The following is a 21,445-nucleotide window of genomic DNA, read 5'->3' on the forward strand; positions in this document are numbered from 1 at the left end:
TAAGAATAGAACTTAAGCATCCTGCTGGCACTTTCACAGGTATGTGTACACATACGCATGAATGTGCTATTATTCTACACATCTACATGCACACGAGACACATAAATATGAAGGCCTAAATTGTAGAATTGCTGTTGACATGTGTAAACTGATGAATATCACTAATGGCCTGGATTGGTGCCAGGTGCCCTTGGCCTGGATTGGCTGCTGTCGTGGACAGGATGCTGGGCTCGATGGACCCTTGGTCTTTTCCCAGTATGGCATTACTTATGTACTTATTAATATGTTTATGTGTGTTATCTGATAGAATATGCACAAAAAACAGCAAAGCAAATGAAGGTTGGCTGAAGATCTTTATTTAATGAGTACAACCCGACACGGACCGTGTTTCAGCTCTAAGGCCTGCGTCAGGGGTCTGCAATCTCAACAACATAATGTAATATCCATATATGAGAAATAAATGACTAACATGGAGTTTTTAAAAAGACTATCATGACATCTAAGATGATGAAATTCTGATATCAGAATATCTCTATCACCAAACATCTGCTCCCGCCAAGCCAACATCTTAGATGTCATGATGGTCTTTTTAAAGACTCCATGTTAATCATTTATTTATTTCTCATATATGGATGTTACATTACATTGTTGAGATTGCAGATCCCTGATGCAGGCCTTAGAGCAAAACATGGTCCGTGTCGGGTCGTACCCATTGAATAAAGATCTTCTGCCAACCATCGTTCGCTTTGCTGTTTGTTTGGGGGTTTTTTGTGCATCTTTTGTGTTCTACGGAGTGAGCTCTCCTTGGTTTCATTGCTTGATGTGATTTGATCTATTTTTAACTCTGGAGTAAGAGTTTTAAGTGCCTCAAAATCACCCCCTTTGGAAGTAATGGAAGTTATGCTGCTGTGCCAGCCTCAACTTAAGCTATGAGGACTCCCAGACACAAGTAAACCACAGATATAAGTTCATAAATTGTCTTTTTTTAATATTAATGAAATGGTTGGGCTAGAAATTTCTAAAAACCACTGCTATGCTACAAAACACTGATATAACGCAGATCATACAATGCTCTTCTATATACATAATATTTACTTTTTAAAATTTATAACTATATATTACATTTATTTCTACATAAAAAGGCTATAAATATATGCTGGAGCTTGTATGATTTCCCAATAGCAGACATTATTTTACAAAACATACATTGGTTACAACACAGTAAAAATACATGCCTTTAAGCTTTCACTTATTACAGATCTTTTAAATTTCACTTTCAGATGTTTGTACTCTGTGCGATAAAGTCACCAGTTCACAGCCAAGGGAACTAATAATCAGTGCATGTGTCAATTGATCAGTATTAATCAGTATTAAAATACTGAGCAAGTAAGATCTCAATGGCCGTTGGTCCTCATGGCTAACAGTTATTGCAGCGCTCGAACCATCCTAATTTGACTCACTCGACTGAGCATAATATACCCCCAAAAACATCCCATCTGGTAGCTGCACTCTCATTAAATGTAGAGCAGACAGCCCTGAGCATATTTCAGTGAGAAGGTTTAAACACAGCTTCAAAAGTCTGCTTTTGTACTGTACAGGTGCAGGTCCCCAAAATTCCCTGCTAAGCAAATAACAGTCATCATAATTAAAAAGAGACAGAAGACTGGATCTCAAGTTTATCCAGTAAAAAACCATGAAAAGCTTATGCAGTGCTGAGTGATACTCTTAACTGAAATCTTTCAGCTACTAGATAACAGACACTCAGTGTCAATAGAGTCCTGAGTCTATAACCCTGACATTTGTGACCATACAAAAATATATGAATTTATTTGACATATCTTCTTTGTAAAAAGCATTGGTATACTCTCTTGAGCGCAAAGGCTGCTGATTTCTCATTCACACATCTTTGAATATCATGTGTTTAACAATTCAGTGAACAGTACTCTGTTTACAATCTGAATTATAATGTAGAGTCACTGAACTTGCCTATCTGCAGGTCTTTGTATACAGTTCTATCTTCAGCCTGATCACTCTCCAAGGCACAAAGAAGGATTTTTGTGATTTTGAGTTATCTAAGCAGAAAATGAATTGAAAGGAATCCCCATGTCTTGCTGAATTGTTGGTATGCAGCAGGCTTGAGAGCTTTTCTGTTCATGGAGTAGCTCGGTCTCTTCAGTTGAGTAAGCTGTGTCATCGGAGTGATAGCCAGACCGGTAGCCACTTGTCTGATGTGAGGCCTCAGACATGACAGACTCGTTACTTTTACTGGGGACCAGTCCACTGCAAAAAAAATACAACACTATCATTGCCTTCACCTCAATCACTTTTTAAAAAATATTGTTATTAATTTAACATAACAATACAAGGAAACCCTTGAACAGAAATAAGGAGAAACACAATCTAAAAAAAAAAAGTAAAGAAAAGAAACCGCTGTGACCCTTTTATACAGCCCCAGAACTGGGAGAATGTGTAATAAATATAAACAATAAAGATAAAGCAAAATATAATCAAGCCATTCACAGCACAGCAAACACTACACTAACATAAGAACATAAGCATTGCCATATTGGGTCAGACCAAAGGTCCATCAAGCCCAGTATCCTGTTTCCAACAGTGACCAATCCAGGTCCCAAGTACCTGGCAAGATCCCAAAACAGTAAAATGGATTTTATGCTGCCTCTCCTAGAAATAAGCTGTGGATTTTACCAAGTCCATCTTATTAATGGATTATGGACTTTTCTTTTACAAAATTATCCAAAACTTTTTAAAACCCATCATCACAGAATGTGCTAACTGCTTTTACCACATTCTGTGATGATAAATTCCAGAATTTAATTACACATTGAGTGAAGAAATATTTTCTCTTGATTTGTTTTTAATCTACTTCTTAGTAGCTTCATTGCATGTTCCCTAGACCTAGTACTTTTGGAAAGAGTAAACAAGTGATTCATGTCTACCCGTTCCACTCCATTCAGTACTTTTTAGACCTCTATCACATCTCCCCTCAACTGTCTCTTCTCCACGCTCTTGAGCCCTAGCTGCTTTAGCCTTTCCTCATAGGGAAGTCGTCCCATCCCCTTTTATCATTTTCATCACCCTTCTCTGTACCTTTTCTAATTCAGCTATTTCTTTTTTCAGATGTGGTGACCAGAGCTGCACCCAATATTCGAAGTGCGGTTGCACCATGGAGCGATACAAAGGCATTATAACATTCTCATTTTTGTTTTCCATTCCTTTTCTAATAATTCCTAAAATTCTCTTTGCTTTCTTAGCTGCCGCTGCATACTGAGCAGAGGGTTTCAATATATCATATATGATGACACCTAGATCCCTTTCTTGGGCAATGATTCCTAATGTGAAACCTCACATCATGTAACAATAGTTTGGATTCCTCTTTATCACATACATCACTTTGCACTTGCTCACATTAAACGTCATTTGCCATTTGGATGCCCAGCCTCCCAAGGTCCTCTTGCAATCTTTCACAATCCTCTTGTGATTTAACAACTTTGAATAACTTTGCTTCATTAGCAAATGTAATCACCTCACTACTTATTCTCACCACTAGATCATTTATAAATATGTTAAAAAGCAGCAGTCCCAGCACAGACCACTATCTACCCTTCTCCATTGAGAATACTGACCATTTAATCCTGCTCTCTGTTTTATAGGACAATAGGACAATACCTCCTATCCCATAACTCTCTAATTTCCTCAGGAGTCTTTCATGAGCTACTCTTAAATGCTTTTGAAAATTCAGATATACAATATTGACCATCTCAACTTTATCCATATGTCTATTGACCCCTTCAAAGATTGGTGAGTCACGATTTCCCTTGATTAAATCCATGTTGGCTTTGTCTCATTAATCCATGCTTATGTATATGCTCTGTAATTTTGTTCTTTATAATAATCTATATCTTTTTGCCCAGCATCAACATCTGGCTCACCGGACTATAATTTCTCAATCACCTCAATACCCTTTTTTAAAATTGGTATTACATTGGCCACCTTCCAATCTTCTGGTACCATGCTTGATTTTAAAGACAAATTACATATTACTAACAATAGCTTTGGAAGTTCATTTTTCAAATCTATTAATACTCTGGGATGTATACCATCTGGTCCAGGTGATTTGCTACTCTTCAGTTTGTCAAATTGCCCCATTACATCTAACTCACAGATTCTATATATGGTGCAAAAATTTAAGTGTGCAAAATTGCACCCTATTCTGATATGCATGCACAACTACTTTGGCTAGAGCCAATTATCACCAATAATTAGGTGCTAACAATCAATTAGTAGCACTAACTGGCAACAACTTGGATTTGAATGTACATCTTGCTAAGTGCTATTCTATAAAGATCTGCATGCAAAGTTTCTAGCACGCAATTCAAAGGTGGGCATGGACATGAGAGGGGCATGTGCAGTTCAGTGGCATTCACGAAAGATACCAGGGATCTGCTTCATTGGTGTTATGCTGATATTGTATTATGTCTATGTGATTTGAATATTCTTCCATGCTGTCTATTATGGTATTTATTATATTGTACTGACATCATATTTCTAAGTTTACCTCATTTATTGTATTTATGTTTATATTTGTGTTATGTTGTTAACAAAATTGTTAGTTTTACGTTAAACTGGACCTACTGTACACCACTATGGGTGAATCTGTTCATAAAGGTAGTTAATAAATCCCAGTAAATATATGCTGGCCCATAAACATAACTTGATTAATCACAGAAAAGATTCCTTATCAGATTCAAAAATACATGATACCAAGAGTTGCCCAATCTTCAATGTCCTGCACTAATGACTCCAAAAAATCTGTTAAATCTAAACTGCATTCAAAAATCACTAACTGAAGTCCACTGTGGTCAGTTTTTGGTTACCTGTAGGGTATTAATTGGTTTTCTCTGTTTTCCAGGGATTTGAGTTCTTCTGATGCAAGAACCATACCACTATCTGTCTGGTTGTCCTATATAAAGGAAAATAAAGTTGCAGTAAAATGCATTTAGAAAAGAAAATGCATGCTATTCTCATCCAATTATACTTCTATCCATATTTCCTCCTGCACTCATCAGGGCTATAACTCATGCTTTTATTTAGAGAGGAGTAAAATCATGTCACCAAATCCAGCTGAACTGTGTGTTCTATTAGATCAGGGGTGGACAAACTTGGTTCTCAAGGGCCGCAACCCAGTTGGCTGTATGCAAATAAATCTCAAGCATATTCATTGGAGAAATCCTAAAAACCTGATTGGGTTGTGGCCCTCGAGGACTGAGGTTGCCCACCCCTAAATTCTTGCTTTTAGACAAGAAAATATAAGAGCAATAGCTTTAAAAGAGACTTACATCTTGAACAATTTGGATCACTGGTTCTACTGGAATATCTTCAAAGGTTTTGACGCTTACAGGCCTACTTGTGCTCTTGCTGCCCTGGAGGTATTTACTGCAATAAAAACAAAAACACTTATTAGCTCTATTTTAATCCTATTTTAATCAGGCAAGCATTGACAAGACCCACTACTTGGGGGATGTAGAGTTTCACATGAAAAGAATACATCTGACCATTAATGCAAGATTTTAAACATGATACATTCCAGTCATAAATTTACAAGCAACAACTGCCTAACACTAAGGCAATATGCTTCCAATTCTTATCCCAGATCTTATCCAAGTTTCCAAGTTTATTTAAAATTTGATATACCACCCAATCGGGGAGCCTTCTAGGTGGTTTACAACATCCAAAGTTAGAAATAAAGAAAAGAACTCCAGAATAACTCAATAGGACAGTAGAAAAGTTAAGAAGTATTGAAAGCCATACAAACTCACAAACAGTCAAAATAAACATTCATAACCCAAGCACGACTACACTCACACCCACAAAAACACATCTGGCGTTAATCAGGCTAGGCCCCAGTCCAGAGCTAAAAATTGGGATTCAAAGGCTAATACCAATCTGTCAAATTGAAAATCAATCACCATAGGTTTCACAGAATAAACAACATTTTAACTGTCTCTTAAAATTTCCCGATGAGTCTGCCTGACGAAGTGAAAATGGAATAGTGTTTGAAAGCAATGGCCTGGAAACAATAAAAATCCTCCTTCAAACTGAGTCCAACCCAAGAGTACACAGAGATAATGTCCAACTGGATCTGTAAAGATCTAAGGATCTTGCTGGTGAATAAGGAATCAATAATCTAGCTAAACAGAGTGGGATACCTTATAAACCAAAAGCAAAATCTTAAAGGTTATGTGGTAATTGATAGAAAGCCAATGTTCTGCTTTAAGGAGTGACGTCACATGATCATATTTCCTTGAATTTGTCAACAATTTTAGAGCCATATTTTGAACTGTCTGAAGTTGTTTGATGTTGGTGTCTCGTAGACCTGAATAAAGTGCATTAATAGTAGTCGAGCTGATTAGTAACAAAGGAATGAATTAATACATGAAGAGCTGACAAGGTAAAAGGGTTCCTTACCGAGTATAGCAATCTGTGGTTAAAAGAAGTACTTGTGACCTGGATTGGCGACTGTTGGAATCAGGATACTAGGCTAGATAGACCATTGGTCTGACCCAGTATGGCTATTCTCATGTTCTTAAACCGTGCTCTATCACACTTGCAATCTGAGTCCGAAAAGTCAAGTGCTGGTCAAGTATCACTCCCAAAACTCTAATTGTATCACCAAAGGTAATTGATGTGCCCTCCATAAAAAGATCTTATACATAGCATCAGGGGCATAGCCAGACAACAGATTTGGGTGGGCCTAGGCAAGAAGTGGGTGGGCACCAAGTGTTCTCCCCCCCCCCCCCCCCCCCCCCCCCCCCCACCCACCACCCACCACCAAAAAAATCTCAGTTGGTGAGAAAACACTTCTTTCCACCTTGGCAGTCTGCAGCAGGCATGCGCTGAAAAATGAGCACGCGCCTTAATGTACCGAACTGAATGGATCAAGTGATCACACAGGTATCTCCCCACAGTGCCCAAACCATAGATATCCTACAAGCCCAGCACACATAGCTCTTAGAAAACAAGTTTCTGGTTGCCAGTTCAAACAATAAGTTTGGGGACATTTCAGCAACAACCTAAGCAGGGTACACTGCACTAGTAAAACACTCACTAACCTGGACTAGAAATGCAGCTGAGAATATGCATTTGCAATTAGGCTAGAAAGGCATGGCATATATCCTTGTGTTCTATTTACGTAATATTGCTAACTTTCAGTATCTGTAAATCCCTTTTTTCAAGAATTAGTAAATAAAGAGACTGGATTTGAAAAATCAAGCTTTTGTTTGGATTCTGTCTCTGATGAAGTCAAGTTCAATCCCATGAAACAGGAAACCACATGGTTAACAAATGACTGTCTTTTTTTCAGATTTAGGAAGCCATTTCTATACTTTTTAGTGGACTAACACAACAAGAATACTACTTTATCCAAAATAATTTTGGCATTTTCAATATAGAAAATGTAATGTTACAATTATTTTGATACTTTACTTTGTACACTAACTGGCTTCTGTTAGAGGAATCTATACAGTCTAACCCTTTGTACCTCAGCACACAGTGTTTCCAGACTTATAGTCATGAAAGACAACTTAAACTTCAAATCCAGGAATGTCTTTGAGATAAGCAAGTAATCCAGGACTGAACCTCAAATCTATCTGTCAGAACTGGTCCATTAGCGCAGTATCTGTCTGCAGCAGACTGATCATTTAAAAGTGCACTGTGATACATTCCAGATTTTGTCTCCTCCCTCTTATGATGGTAAATCAATGATTTATGGAATCCAATCTGTCAGAAAATCATTCTCTCAGAGGTACTTTCCCATCTCTAATGTAACAAGGAGACTGCAACTACTCAAACTGTAAAATTACAGACTAAACTGCAACCTATCCATCTGCTATAGGGTATAAGAGAAATGTGGCCTAGCATGCTGACTAAACTTCAGGATCAATGTTCCCACTTACTGTATATCTGACCTCTAGAGCAGTGCTTCTCTACCCAGTGCTTGAGGCACACCTAGGGCTAGATGCATCAACCAAACGTTAAAAAATCTAAATCGTAAAAGTGCTTAACGAATTTGAAACAAAAAAAACAGCTCAGAAATGTTCGGTGCGGTATTGAAAAGTACAATGTATCAAGCGTACGTTATCCCCGTCATTAATTTGCTCCTTAAGCATGCACAGAGCAGCCACAAACGTATTAAACCTATGTAGGTTGCTTACGTCAGACTGGGGCGTGCGAGGGGGGGGGATCCCGACCTGCAAGCCTTTTAGCTGTCTGATCTAGCAGAAGAGTGCAGTTGAAGATAACTCTAAAAAGAACGACCCTCGTAAATCCCCTTTTGTAACAAAAGACCTCTTTACAGTTTGTTTACAGTACTGGGAAAATTGGCTTTAGGGGATAGCAGAGAGTGTTAATTTTCAAAGCTGTTGGAGAAGGGGAGAGACAGGATTTTTAAGCTGCAGGGAGAAGCAGTATGTTTTGTTTTGTAATGATGCAGGAGAAAGCGGAGAGCCACGTGTTTGTGTTTGTATCTCACTTTTCTTTTTAAACATGCTGGCTTGGATTTTTATGGTGCAGGGGGCAGCGGGGAGATGATAGCTCAGGCCTTAACGACAGGTCTGAGAACACATAAAATTTCTGACGGTATATGATTCGTTGCAATCATCGGTATGGATAGTGCATTCCGAATTGTCCACATTTCAATGGTAGTTTCTCCTTTGCATTCCGTTTTCGTTAGCTGCTTGCTTCATAGGAAAAAGGCCTTTAATGCATGCAACGGTTAGGAATTTCCTTCGTTAAAGGGTTGTTAGAGGGTCATTAAGGTTTAGTGCATCTAGCCCCTAGTCCCATCAGGTTTTCAGGATATCTACAATGAATATGCATGAGATAGATTTACATACCAAAGAGGCAGTGCATTCCAATCTATTTCATGCATATTCATTGTGGATATGCCTGAAAACCTGGTGGGACAAGGTGTGCCTCAAGGACTGGGTTTAGAAGCACTGCTCTAGATCAGTGGTTTTCATACCTGTCTTGGAAGACCGCCAGTTGGGTTTTCAGTATATCCCTGATAAATATGCATGAGAGAGATTTATATGCCTACTACCTCCATTATAGGCAAATCTCTCTTATGCACATTCATTAGGGATATCCTGAAAACCCAACTGACTGGTAGTTCTCCAGGACAGGTTTGAGAACCACTGCTTTAAAACGTAGTAGTGGAGGCGCAGCCTGGAGGACTGCCTTTCCATGTTCTGGGCCTCCCTGACTATGACCAACTCCAGATTTTTATCTTCCCTGGTTGGACCACACACTCATAAGTACATAAGTATTGCAATACTGGGACAGACCAAAGGTCCATTAAGCCCAGCATCTTGTTTCCAACGGTGGCCAATCCAGGTCACAAATACCTGGCAAGATACCAAAAAAGTACAAAACATTTTATGCTGCTTATCCCAGAAATAAGCAGTGCATAACATTACTCTGTATTTGTTTCATCACCGGAGGTGGCTAACACCTCACGGTACTATAAGTAAGCCACATTGAGCCTGTAAAGAGGTGGGAAAATGTGGGGTACAAATGCAACAAATTAAATAAATAAATAATGGTCTATGGACTTTTCCCTTTAGGAAGTCATCCAAACCTTTTTTAAACCCCGCTAAGCTAACCGCCCTTACCACATTCTCTGGCAACGAATTCCAGAGTTTAATTACACATTGAGTGAAGAAATATTTTCTCTGATTAGTTTTAAATTTACTGCTTTATAGCTTCATTGCATTCCCCCTAGTCCTAGTATTTTTCAAAAGAGTAAACAAATGATTCACGTCTACCCTTTCCACTCCACTCATTATTTTATTTATTTATTTTTCATTACATTTATGTCATAAACATAAATTGGCATTACAAAAGTCTAATTTTCATAGACATATATCATAAAGGGAAAAAAAAAGAAAAAGGAAAATCCATATATTATATTAGTCCACAAATTATTGATCCAAGATATAGGTACATATATAAACACCAAAAATGAAGTGGTATCCCACCTCAACCTACCAAAATACAGATAAATCTTAATAATCAGGAAAGGGCAAGGACTCAAGTCGGGGCAACCGATAAATACAGTTCAAGTTAACGCCTAACTACTCCTTGCTAGCTATAAATGCTTTAAGTTTTCCAGGTTCAAAAAAAATATAATTAGTGGATTGTAGGGAAATATGACATTTACATGGGAACTTAAGAGTAAAGGTCCCTCCTAATTGTAGGACTCTTGCTTTTAATAATAGGAAATCTTTCCTTCTTCTTTGTGTCTCTCGAGAGAGATCAGGAAAAACCTGAATTTTTGAACCCAGAAAAAGTGTAGAAATATGGCAGAAAAACAACCTAAAAATATTGTTACGGTCCAGTTCCAGAGCAAAAGCTACCAGCAATGTCATCCTCTCTGTGATAACCTCCATTGAATTTTCCAAAAACTGTGTTAAATTTAGTTGAGGAGATTGTATATTCCCTGTTCTTGCCCCAGAGATGTAAAGAACTCGAGTCAAAGGGGGAAAAGCTTTTGGGGGAATCCCCAGAATTTCAGTAAAATACTTTTTCAACATCTCTTTGGCTGAAATTAGAGGGGACTTAGGGAAATTCAAAAGCCGATGATTATTCCTCCTCTGCTGATTCTCCATATATTCAATTTTTTTTCTTTGAACATTATTGTCCTTCATAATCTCTCTATATAAAGAGCAACACCAACGTTCTATGAAGCCTCCAGCCGGAAGTGTGAAGGGGGCGAGATATCCGGTTTCCCTATGAGTGTCTGCCCCACCCTCTCTGTAACACAGTCAGTGAAGGAAAACAGCAGAGCACGAAATCAAATCGCTGGCTCTGTAACAGTGAAGGACTCAGAGGGGGGAGGGGAGAGAGGCCAGAGGGCAGGGACACACACACTCCCACATGCACACAGAAGAAAACATTGCTAGCCCCCGTTTCATTTGCATCAGAAACGGGGCTTTTTTACTAGTAGCTTGAATAAAGTTCTTATTGGAGTTTACCTCAGTTTCAATGGAGTCCATCCTAGATGTTTGCTCAGTCGCCTTACCGGATAGCTCAAACTGAGCCTGTGACAGCTTCTCCAAAGAATCTACTACCTGGAGTAGCGTGGCGTTTAATCCTTGAATTGCCTCCCAGATGGAGTCCATGGTGATAACCGCTGGTTTCACTAACTCCCGGTTTCCCAAAGAGGATTCGTCCCAATTTCGTAAGGCTGAGAGGCCCTCGGCATCAAGCCTGCCTGCAATGGTGTTCCGATCGGTGACGAAGTAGCAATGGGGTCTCCACTGCCGACCGCAGGGGTCACACTTCCGGACACCACCTTCGGCTGGCTCTCCGTCGCCAACAAAGTTCCTCCTGGCCTCGGGGGGGGGGGGGTTATCCTCAGAGGGGGGCTCAGTATCACTCCCTCTGCACTAAGATCCGAGATCTCCGTCGGACAGCTCGAAGCACCAGCATGAGTCCTCTGAACAACCAGACCCGACTCCTCCAGCGTCATCTGACGAACGGCAAAGGAACTTGCCTGACCCGTGGAGCAGGGTACCCCAGGCTTCCCCTTTCTCTTCCCCATTATGAAACAGGTGTTTCCTCAGGTTACTTCTGAGTCTGTCCCATTTCACCTTCATCCTATGCTCCTTCGTTCCAGAGCTTCCTTTCAATTGAAAGAGCCTCACCTGTGCATTTATGCTGCACAGGTATTTAAATGCCAATCTTTTTCTGCACATGTAGGTTCTTGAAATCTATCCTCCTGCTGTATGTGCCAGCAAGGGCACATAAGAACATAAGAGTAACCATACTGGGTCAGACCAATTGTCCATCTAGCCCAGTATCCTGTTTTCCAAACAGTGGTCAAGCCAGGTCACAAGTACCTGGCAGAAACCCAGTTAGCAGCAACATTCCATGCTACCAATCCTGGGGCAAGCAGTGGTTTCCCCATGTCTGATTCAATAGCAGACTATGGACTATTCCTCCAGGAATTTGTCCAAATATTTTTAAACCCAGATACGCTAACCGCTGTTACTGCATCCTCCAGCAATGAGTTCTAGACCTTAACTATTCATTGAGTGAAAAAATATTTCCTCCTATTTGTTTTAAAAGTATTTCCATGTAACTTCCTCGAGTGTTCCCTAGTCTTTGTACTTTTGGAACGAGTAAAAAATCAATTTACTTCTACTCGTTCTACACCACTCAGGATTTTGTAGATCTCAATCATATCTCCCCTAATCTGTCTCTTTTTCAAGCTGAAGAGCCCTAACCTCTTTAGCCTTTCCTCATATGAGAGGAATTCCATCCCCTTTATCATATTTGCCCTTGTCCTTTCACAGATTTTACAAAAGGCTCCATGTTTGTCAGAGCCTTTTATAAAATACTTGGAGAATTATGAACATCCTGACCCGGGAATCATAATTGCTACCTCACTGTCACTGCCAAATGAGGCTTTGTCAAGTCAGCATCAATCAAAGCTAGGAAAATAATCTAACTCCATCTTGTGCCACTTACATGGCTTCTATTAGTCACAGCAATTGGGCAGTATGTGTGTGTGTCTGTTTGTGGGGGTAATCCTATAACTGGGCACCTGGTAGGCACCTACTCTATAATGGAACACAGGCACCTACATTCCTTTAAAGCAGACTTGTCCAAGCTATGGCCCGCAGGCCAGAACCCGGCCCACAAAGTGTTTATTTTCTGTCCCTTGGAAGCTTGACCATTCTTATGGAGCTTACAGTGGAATTCCTGCATCCCTACCACGACTTGACTCTCTGCAAACTTGAGCCACACAGTGTCAGAGGTTTGGGTTAGTCTCGCATTTCAAGTGTTGCGGACTTGAAACTGCGAGACCAACCCAAACTTCTGGCATCGCACGGCTCAGACTTGCAGAGAGCCAAGTCATGGTGGGGAAGCAGGAATCCCACTGTTTCTTCTGCAACAACACAAATTGAGGGGAAAGAGACTAGGTGAAGGCTGGGAAAGGGGGGGTTAAATGAATGAGAAAGACTGAATGAAAGCTGGTGGGTTAAATGATTGAGAAAGACTCACTCACTCTCTCAATCATTTAACCCACCAGAAGGCTGGGGGGACTACATGAGCAAGAAAGAGTGGGTGAAGGCTGGGGGGGGTGGTTATATGAGCGAGGGAGACTGGATGAAGGCTGGGGAGGGACAATGCACCATTGTATTTTGCCACTATTTGACGAAGCATGCAGCAAAATACAACAGTGCGTGTTTTCAACCAAAATGTTACAAAATGTAAAATGTGATTCCCGCTAGAAAAAGGCTGGCCAGGCCTGCAGCATAACTGTGAAAAAAAAACATGCCTGTAAATTAGGTGCAAGCACTTTTAGGCTGTGTGTGTGTGCTTAAGCGCTAGAGAAATAAGTTACATGTATAATGTGATTCCTACCCGTGCCCTGCCCAGACTCTGCTCATGTGTCAGGGGCGTAGCCAGACTTCGGTGGGAGGGGGGTCCAGACCCCGAGGTGAGAGGGCACATTTTAGCCCCCCCCCCCAGCGTCGCCGCCCCCCCCCCCCCCACCGCCGCCACCACCACCACCAACAACTTTGACCCACCCACTGCTGACAACCCTCTTGACCCCCCTCCCACCGCCAACCCTCCCCCGCCGTCGCCATCACCTACCTTTGCTGGCAGGGGACCCCAACCCCCGCCAGCCGAGGTCCTCTTCTTCCTTCGTTCAGTTTCTGAGTCTGACATCCTGCATGTTGTACGTGTAGGACATCAGACTCACAGAAACAGAACGAAGCCATGCAGATCAGCGATCTGCAAGGCTTTGTTCTGTTTCTGCAAGTCTGACACGCTGCACATCAGACTCAGAAACTGAATGAAGGATGAAGAGGACCTCAGCTGGTGGGGGGTTGGGGTCCCCCGCCAGCAAAGGTAGGTGACGGCAGGTTGGCGATGGTAGGGGGGTTGAGAGAGTCGTCGGAAGGGAGGTCCAGGGCCAAATCTACGGGGGCCCAGGCCCCCGTGGCCCCACGTAGCTACGCCACTGTCATGTGTACACCTACATGTAAAATATACACTGCGTAAGAAACGTGTATTTACAGAACAGCACTTAGGTACAATTTTGGTGCTTACACACATCTCTGCATGGATACGGGCATATATGCCATTAGTCTAATGAAATGTGCATGTAATTGGTGCATAACTTTGCATGTACTTTATAGAATTGCTCTGAATCATAGAGCCTCAAAAAACAGTCTCCAAAATATCTATATATTCTATTGTAAAGTAGAATAGAAATGCATGTAAAAGTCAAAATGTATTGTACAGCAGATCATATAGAATATAATCCCATAAATAGCAGCTGTTTCTTTTCAGATGGCTTTTACTAAGATACCTTCTAAGGGCCCAATTCAATAAAAGTTTTCTTCTTCTATATGCCCAGAATTGAAACAAGTCCTTTTATCAAGAAGGCCTCAAGTGTGAATGAAGGCTAAGCTCAGCTAGATACAAGCACCAGATGTTGTGGATTTAACCCTATCATAGCACTGCAAATCAGATTAACAATTACAGTTGGCGACAGGGCTCAGTGGCTGAAGTCTCATTCTTGTCTTCTCCACACCCTTGAAATTACCAGAAAGCCCCAGAGGATGCCTGCTGCTTATAGAACAGTACCTAATTCCTGCTGAGTTGTCATAATGGAATTTCGGATCACACATTTCCTCTTCTTCCATACAGGAAACAGGTGAGGTTGGTAACGAGAGCCCAGAATCTTCTTCCATATTTAATGATACTGTCAGCGGAATGTAATCTTTCCCACCCTGTAATAATACAGCCAAGCAGAAAAGTTCAATATCCCCTTTATGACAATTACTAGCCATAGCAGGCAGGGTCATTTTATATAACTACGATTTATAAGGGCAATTCTATAACTGAGCATGTGCATTAATGTGCCACTTGCCTGTGTAAATGTATACTTAGGGGTAAGTTCTATAAATGATGCTCAAACGTGCCAGGAAGAATCTGCACTAAGCGCTGATCTTTAACGGACTGGCCAGGCTGAATGCCCTTTGGAGAACAGATTCCTATGACCAACTTTGGGTGCGAGGACTTACACCTGCTGAAACCTGGGGGGGGGGGGGGATGATATTCAGACTGCAGGAGCAAGCTGGGCTAAATCCTATGGTCCGTGGTGATGCCGGATATTCAATTCCAGGCTATTTTCGGTGACTGGCATTGAATATCCAGTTTATTTTTGGCTAGTTTGAACTTCGATATTTGGCGCTGGCTGGTTATGGTTAAACTGACCAAAGATATTCCAGAGTTTCATGCGGCTAAATATGGCTGCCAAACTCAGAAGGAAAATCAGCGGATAGCCGGTTATACTGGGCGATATAACCAGCTAGCTGCTAACCAGCAATATTCAGTGTGAGACAGCTGGCTGTCTCCTGCTGAATATTGCCAGATAGCCGGCTCAGGACTATTTAACCAGCCAGGTGTCATTCCTGGCCTATTAAATGATTTTGAATATCGGGGGGCTGGTGGATATCTTGGCGTATAACTGCAGTATTCTAAAACACTACACCTAAATATTGGGAATGTCTCTGACTGGCCCATGCCCCTCCCAATAATTAGTTGCTAGCACCCAGTTAACTTATTAGTTTACATGCACATCTGGGCTCCGTGCTCACATTTAGGCATCCAACTTTGAGAGACCTATATAGAATGAAGGGATTAATGTGCCAGTGGAAGTAAGTCATATTCTGTAAGGGTGTGAGTAAGCGGTATAGCATGTACATGCAAGAGGGTGAAGCATGGAAGGGGCATGGGTGTGGCTGCCACTGACATGCACCACTTGTAGAATACTGTAAATTACATACACCCTTGCCACATGAAGGCACCCACAACTGCGTCAGGTCTATGGCTAGTGTAGCTGCAGGCACCTAAATTTTAGGCGCTCTAGTACTGGATTGTTCTAGCATTCTATAACACAATCCAGGCGCCCAGATGCTACTACAGAATAGACTCTGACCACACGGCATCAGTGCACCTAAAAGGAGACTCCCACTTATAGAATTACCCCATGAGCAATTTTCTCCTGCTTTTCAAATCAGTCAGTATCTGTACGTAGTTTAATTGGTGTATGTGTATACATAGCCAGTGCCCTTCCTTTCTAATACCTCATTGCACTGTTGCAAATGAAATCATAGGTTGATGGGGAAGCAGGGTTTCTGCCCTGAGTTTCTTGGGTTTCACATTGCTGCTCAAACCTCTAGACTGCTCCTCTACCATCCTGTATTTTACAGAGCATGGGTACAAATGAAATGCACAAGCTCATGCTCTACATGATTGACTATTTTTCCAGGAATTTTTTTCTCTTAATTTCTTGTATAGACCTGCATATTCCTATTTTCACACTTTTTAGTTTGGATTTTGCTCACATCTTTTTCAGTAGTAACTCAAGATGAGTTACATTCAGGTACACTGGGTATCCCCTGTCCCTGGAGGGCTTACAATCTAATTTTGTACCTTAGGCAATGGAGGGTTAAGTGACTTGCCAGCAGTGGGATTGGAACCAGGCACCTCTGGATGCTGACTGGTGGTCTAACCACTAGGCTACTCCTTCAGTGGATCCTTATCAGATTTAGAGGTGAGTACAGAAAGGCTTCTCTTACCTGTCCTAGTAACTTCACAGCCATTTGAGTTTTCAGCACATGCACAATGAATATGCACAAAATAAGTCTGCCTATATTGGAGACCCCCTTATATGAACATTTATGTTATGCTTTTTCATTTGGATTTTTCTGAAAATGGTTGTGGGGTTTCCAGAACAAGTTTAAGAACCCATGAATTACAGCAGTACTTTCTACTGATTTCAACAGAGGCCTGAAGTTTGTTTATTCATGTTTGCGCATGGAATGAGACGCTGATGTACAGTATAGACAAGACCGACATTGCATCCTGATTGTATTACAGGACCGTCCCTGATGCAGTAGTGAAACATGGCCAGTGTCAGTCAGTCTGTAATTTACGGGTGAAGGGGGCACCTATATGTGGGTACAGTGGGTTTCTGGTGAGTTTTGGAAGACTCACAGTTTCCTTTACAAGTGTAACAGGTAGGGGAAGGTATGGGCCTGGGTCCACCTGTATGCAGTGCACTGTACCCACCACTAGACTACTCCAGGGACCTGCATGCTGTTCTAATGGACCTGAGTATAATATCTGAGGCTGGCATAGATGCTGAAAAGTAATGTCTTAAATTACATTTCTGGGGGGTGGGAGGGGGTTAGTGACCACTGGGGAAGTAAGGAGAGGTCATCTCTGATTCCCTCCAGTGGTCATCTGGTCATTTAAGGCACCTTTTTTGTGCCTTATTCGTTATACATAAGAGTAGCCATACTGGGTCAGATCAATGGTCCATCTAGCCCAGTATCCTATTTTCAACAGGTCTAGCTCAATACAACTTAGTTTTAGTCCTGAACAGTTTTGTTTGTTCCATTATGGCTGAAAAACATCCTAAGTGTTAGGAACACCATGATCCCACCCTTAAAATGCCCCTGACACACCCCCTTGTGATTTGAACACACTTTTAATGGACTTCATAGAAACACATCTAAAAATTGGTTTTGAAAATACCAATTTGGATTTTTTTTTTGTGAGACAAACATCCAAATGCAGATTTATGCCACTTTTGATGTTTTTCTCTTTTGAAAATGAGTTCCTTAGTAACCTATGAAACTTTATAAGTCTACGTGCTTTGAAAATGAGCTTTATAAGTCTACGTGCTTTGAAAATGAGCTCCTAAGGGTGATAGTGTGGAAAGCAGGCAGGCTAGGAGCCCTCACAGACACAGTCAGGGTGCAGTGTAAGTCAAAAGGAATCTTTATTGCTGAACAACCAACCAAACAGCAGCCTTTTTCTGTCACAGATTCAAGGCTTAGCCTAGCTACAGTCACATTAACAGTTCTCCTGTCTTCTGCAGGGTTTTAGCCTGAAAATGAATAGTGCCGGAGAAAGAGCATGATTTACTGACTCAGGAAGTCTATTCCAGGTGTACTACTCAGCAAGATGGAAGGAACAGAGTCTGGAGTTAGCGGTGGAGAAGAAGGGTACAGATAAGAGTGACTTGCCAAATGAATGGTATTCCTGGGAGGGGCGCAGGGGGAGATAAGAGATAGGAGAGGACAGATACTGTACCTGTAGAACATTTGCTTGCAGTAAAGTTCCCAGATGATCCACCAACTCAGAGAAAGCTGGTCTTCTTTTTGGGTCTCCTTGCCAGCATTCCAGCATTGTTTGGTAGCTAATTAAACAACAATATGATGAGTGCAATAGTGATTCATGTGTTTGTAAATTCAGTGTTATGTGTCGTACTTTTGCATCAAGCCTATGGTTATGAATGAAACTGATTTGAAAATTAAGGGGTCCTTTTACAAAGGCGTGCTGAAAAGTGGCTTGCGGTAGTGTAGGCACGGGTTTTGGGCGCGTGCAGAATCATTTTTTCAGCATGCCTGTAATAAAAAGGACTCTCCCCCCCCCCCCCCCCCGATAATAGACATGCTGCAAAATCAAAATTGTTGCGCGTCCATTTTGAGTCTCTGACCTTACCGCCAGCCACAGACCTAGTGGTAAAGAATTTGAGCAGTAAGGACCTATGCGTATCAGATGCCATTTGATACGCCTCTGCAACGCATGTCCGAAAATAAAAATTATTATTCAGACACGCGTAAAAGATGTGCGCCAAAATGAAATTACCGCAAGAGCCATGTGATAGTTGGGCGGTAAGTCCATTTTGGCGCATGTTGGGCAGGCATAGGCGCCTACACAGCTTAGTAAAAGGAGCCCTAAATAAATAAAAAATAATTTCTTTTCTATGGTCTTAAGCCATATCTCTAATGATCAAGTCTAAGAGTGCTTACATTTCTACTGTTGCATAGTCTGGAGTTCTCATTCTTGTGCCTTCTTTTAATCGTCTGCAAAACTCCTCATCGATATGTACACCAGGATATGGAGAAGCTCCTAGAATGTCATTTTTTATATATAAATAACAAAATATTACACTATAAAAGTGTTGTTAATCTCAGACTGTTCTTTAATGAGGAGGGGGAGATAGGACTTGATATACCACCTTTCTGTGGTTTTTGCAACTATATTCAAAGCAGTTCACATATTATATACAGGTACTAATTTGTACCTGGGGCAGTGGAGGGTTAAGTGACTAGCCCAAAGTCACAAGGAACTGCAGTGGGAATTGAGCCCAGTTCCCCAGGATCAAAGTCCGCTGCACTAACCATTAGGCTACTCCTGTTGTTTAGCTAAAAATTGTTTACCTAATGAAAATATTTCCCACAGCAGGACCCCAAAGGACCACACGTCGCTCTGAGTTGTATACACTCTGTCAAAAATGGTTTCTGGAGCCATCCACTTCAGAGGCAGTCTAGCCTACAAACAGAATAAATGAACAAGATAACTAATGATGAAGAAGACGTGGTTTGCAATTCAGAAAGAGCGTAGTTCAGTGTCAATATCGTGAGTCAAGGCCCATTGGCTTAGTGGTAATACTATGCATTCTCATGCAAAGGGCTTGGATTCAATTCTTGGGTCAGATCTTTTACTCCCCAGGGTCGGGGATGCTGTAAAGGTGGCATAAAAAGGGGAGAAGTTATCAACATGGGCTACCATTTTACTACGTCATGCTATTTTAACACAGTCCCATTTTATGTAATTAGACCATGTGCTAAAATAGCACGGCTCGAGGTAAAATAACCTATTTTAACGGTAACTGGCTTTGATAACTTCCCCCCTTAGAATTCACAGAGGAGGAGGAAGCTTAAGTCATTGCACAACAGCAGCACCTAGTGGCCAGATTTTAGTTACATAATCGCAAGTTCCAAGGTGGAGCTCTGGTGCATGGCGCTCAGCTGAGGAATACTGCAATAATGACTGAACTCATGTAAATTGGAAAGGAATATAAAATAAGGGGGAAATCCCAGGTAGTTTGAAATGAAGACTGATGGTGCCAGATCACAGCCCCAGTTCCATTTGAATTATCAGGTTGAAAAAAGAATGTCTCATCACGCTAGAATTTAAAAGAAAAAAAAAAAACTTACATCTCCTTTTCTGACATAATCTGGATCCTTGTAAATATCTCGTGCCAAACCAAAATCACAGATCTTAACCACATTGTTCTCAGACAGCAATATATTCCGTGCAGCCAGGTCTCTGTGGATGCACTGCAAAGAGAAGGAAACACATTTCCTAAGTTTCATCTTGTTTAATATCCGTTGACAGTGTTGATCTCCTTCACATGTGTTTCTCTCTCTCTCTCTCTCTCTCTCTCTCTCTCTCTCTCGTCACAGATTCCATAAATTAGTCTAGAAATAAAAAACATCATCAGAGGTGTTGATTTCCAAGGAGCTTCTAGACAAGAATTGTGGTTATTGACAATAAAACAAAAACCTCTTTTGAGTTAAGTGAGTCCAAACACACATCTATTTACCAAGTGAGGATGTGTGCCCTTAGAGGTTAATTGCCTCAAGATGATGCTCTATAAAGGAAGCTAGAAGCAAGATCAGATAGAGTTCACTTTACTGACATTCATAATCCTGGTGCTGACGCTTCCCCTATGAGCTGGGAAACCAATCGTTTAATATACAGGGCAGAAGCACACAACCTGCAGTGTAAACACCTTTCAAATTGAAATGAATCTTTGATAAACCAGGATGCCCTTTTACCAAATTGTGGTAAACGGTGGCCTTAGCACATCCTTATGTGGGTCATTCCTACGCACTAAGGCTATTTTTACCGCAGGTGTAAAATGGCCAATTTTTTTATTTGCAGTATTAAGGGCTGAAAAAAACAAAGGAGTAGGAAATAGACCAGGCTAACCAGAGACAAACGAGGAAACTTCAGTCGATTGCAAATAGTTTATTGGTGAAGACTTGACAGTATCAACACAATTTGAAGCCGTGTCAGCTCATTTTAGAGCCCATGTATTTTCTACCCAAAGGTCTTTTTAAAGACCACATTGTTCCATCCTCTTGTTTCTATATTTATTGACCATTTGACTGAAGTCTCTTTGTTTGTCTCTGGTTAGCCTGATCTATTTCCCACTCTTTTGGTTTTTTTCTGTTGTTTCGTCGTGGGATCTCGGCATTCCTCTGCCTCGGTGGACTCTCACTGCATGCAGTAAGGGCTCACATGCTAACCAATTAGCGCACATTCCCACTCTCCATTGCCCAGACCCGCCCCGACACTAAAAAATAAATTTTATTTTTTAACGCAGGGTAACACATACCAATCCCAAAATTATTGCGGATGCTTGAGCGCACCCCATGGTAAGGCATTTTTTTGCTGCAGTAAGCACGAATTAGTGTTTACCATAGCTTAGCAGAAGGACCCCCAGGTCTACAACATGTCATTAGTAGCCTTAGGGCCC

General features: G+C 41.2%; 1 protein-coding gene across 1 annotated transcript in view; it reads right to left on the reverse strand.

The window, feature by feature from the left end:
• Positions 1–983: 983 nt before the first annotated feature.
• Positions 984–21,445, reverse strand: part of KDR (kinase insert domain receptor) — a 91,261-nt gene continuing 70,799 nt past the window's right edge. The window contains exons 23-30 of the mRNA XM_030191395.1: positions 20,118–20,240; positions 19,338–19,449; positions 18,927–19,026; positions 18,205–18,310; positions 14,683–14,828; positions 5,358–5,454; positions 4,896–4,981; positions 984–2,280 (exon numbers count right to left, since the gene is read on the reverse strand). Coding sequence (XP_030047255.1) covers positions 2,073–2,280; positions 4,896–4,981; positions 5,358–5,454; positions 14,683–14,828; positions 18,205–18,310; positions 18,927–19,026; positions 19,338–19,449; positions 20,118–20,240 — 978 coding nt within the window. The 3' untranslated portion in view covers positions 984–2,072. The remainder of the gene's footprint in view (positions 2,281–4,895; positions 4,982–5,357; positions 5,455–14,682; positions 14,829–18,204; positions 18,311–18,926; positions 19,027–19,337; positions 19,450–20,117; positions 20,241–21,445) is intronic.

This window comes from Microcaecilia unicolor, chromosome 2, assembly GCF_901765095.1.
Source record: "Microcaecilia unicolor chromosome 2, aMicUni1.1, whole genome shotgun sequence".
NCBI lineage: Eukaryota > Metazoa > Chordata > Amphibia > Gymnophiona > Siphonopidae > Microcaecilia > Microcaecilia unicolor.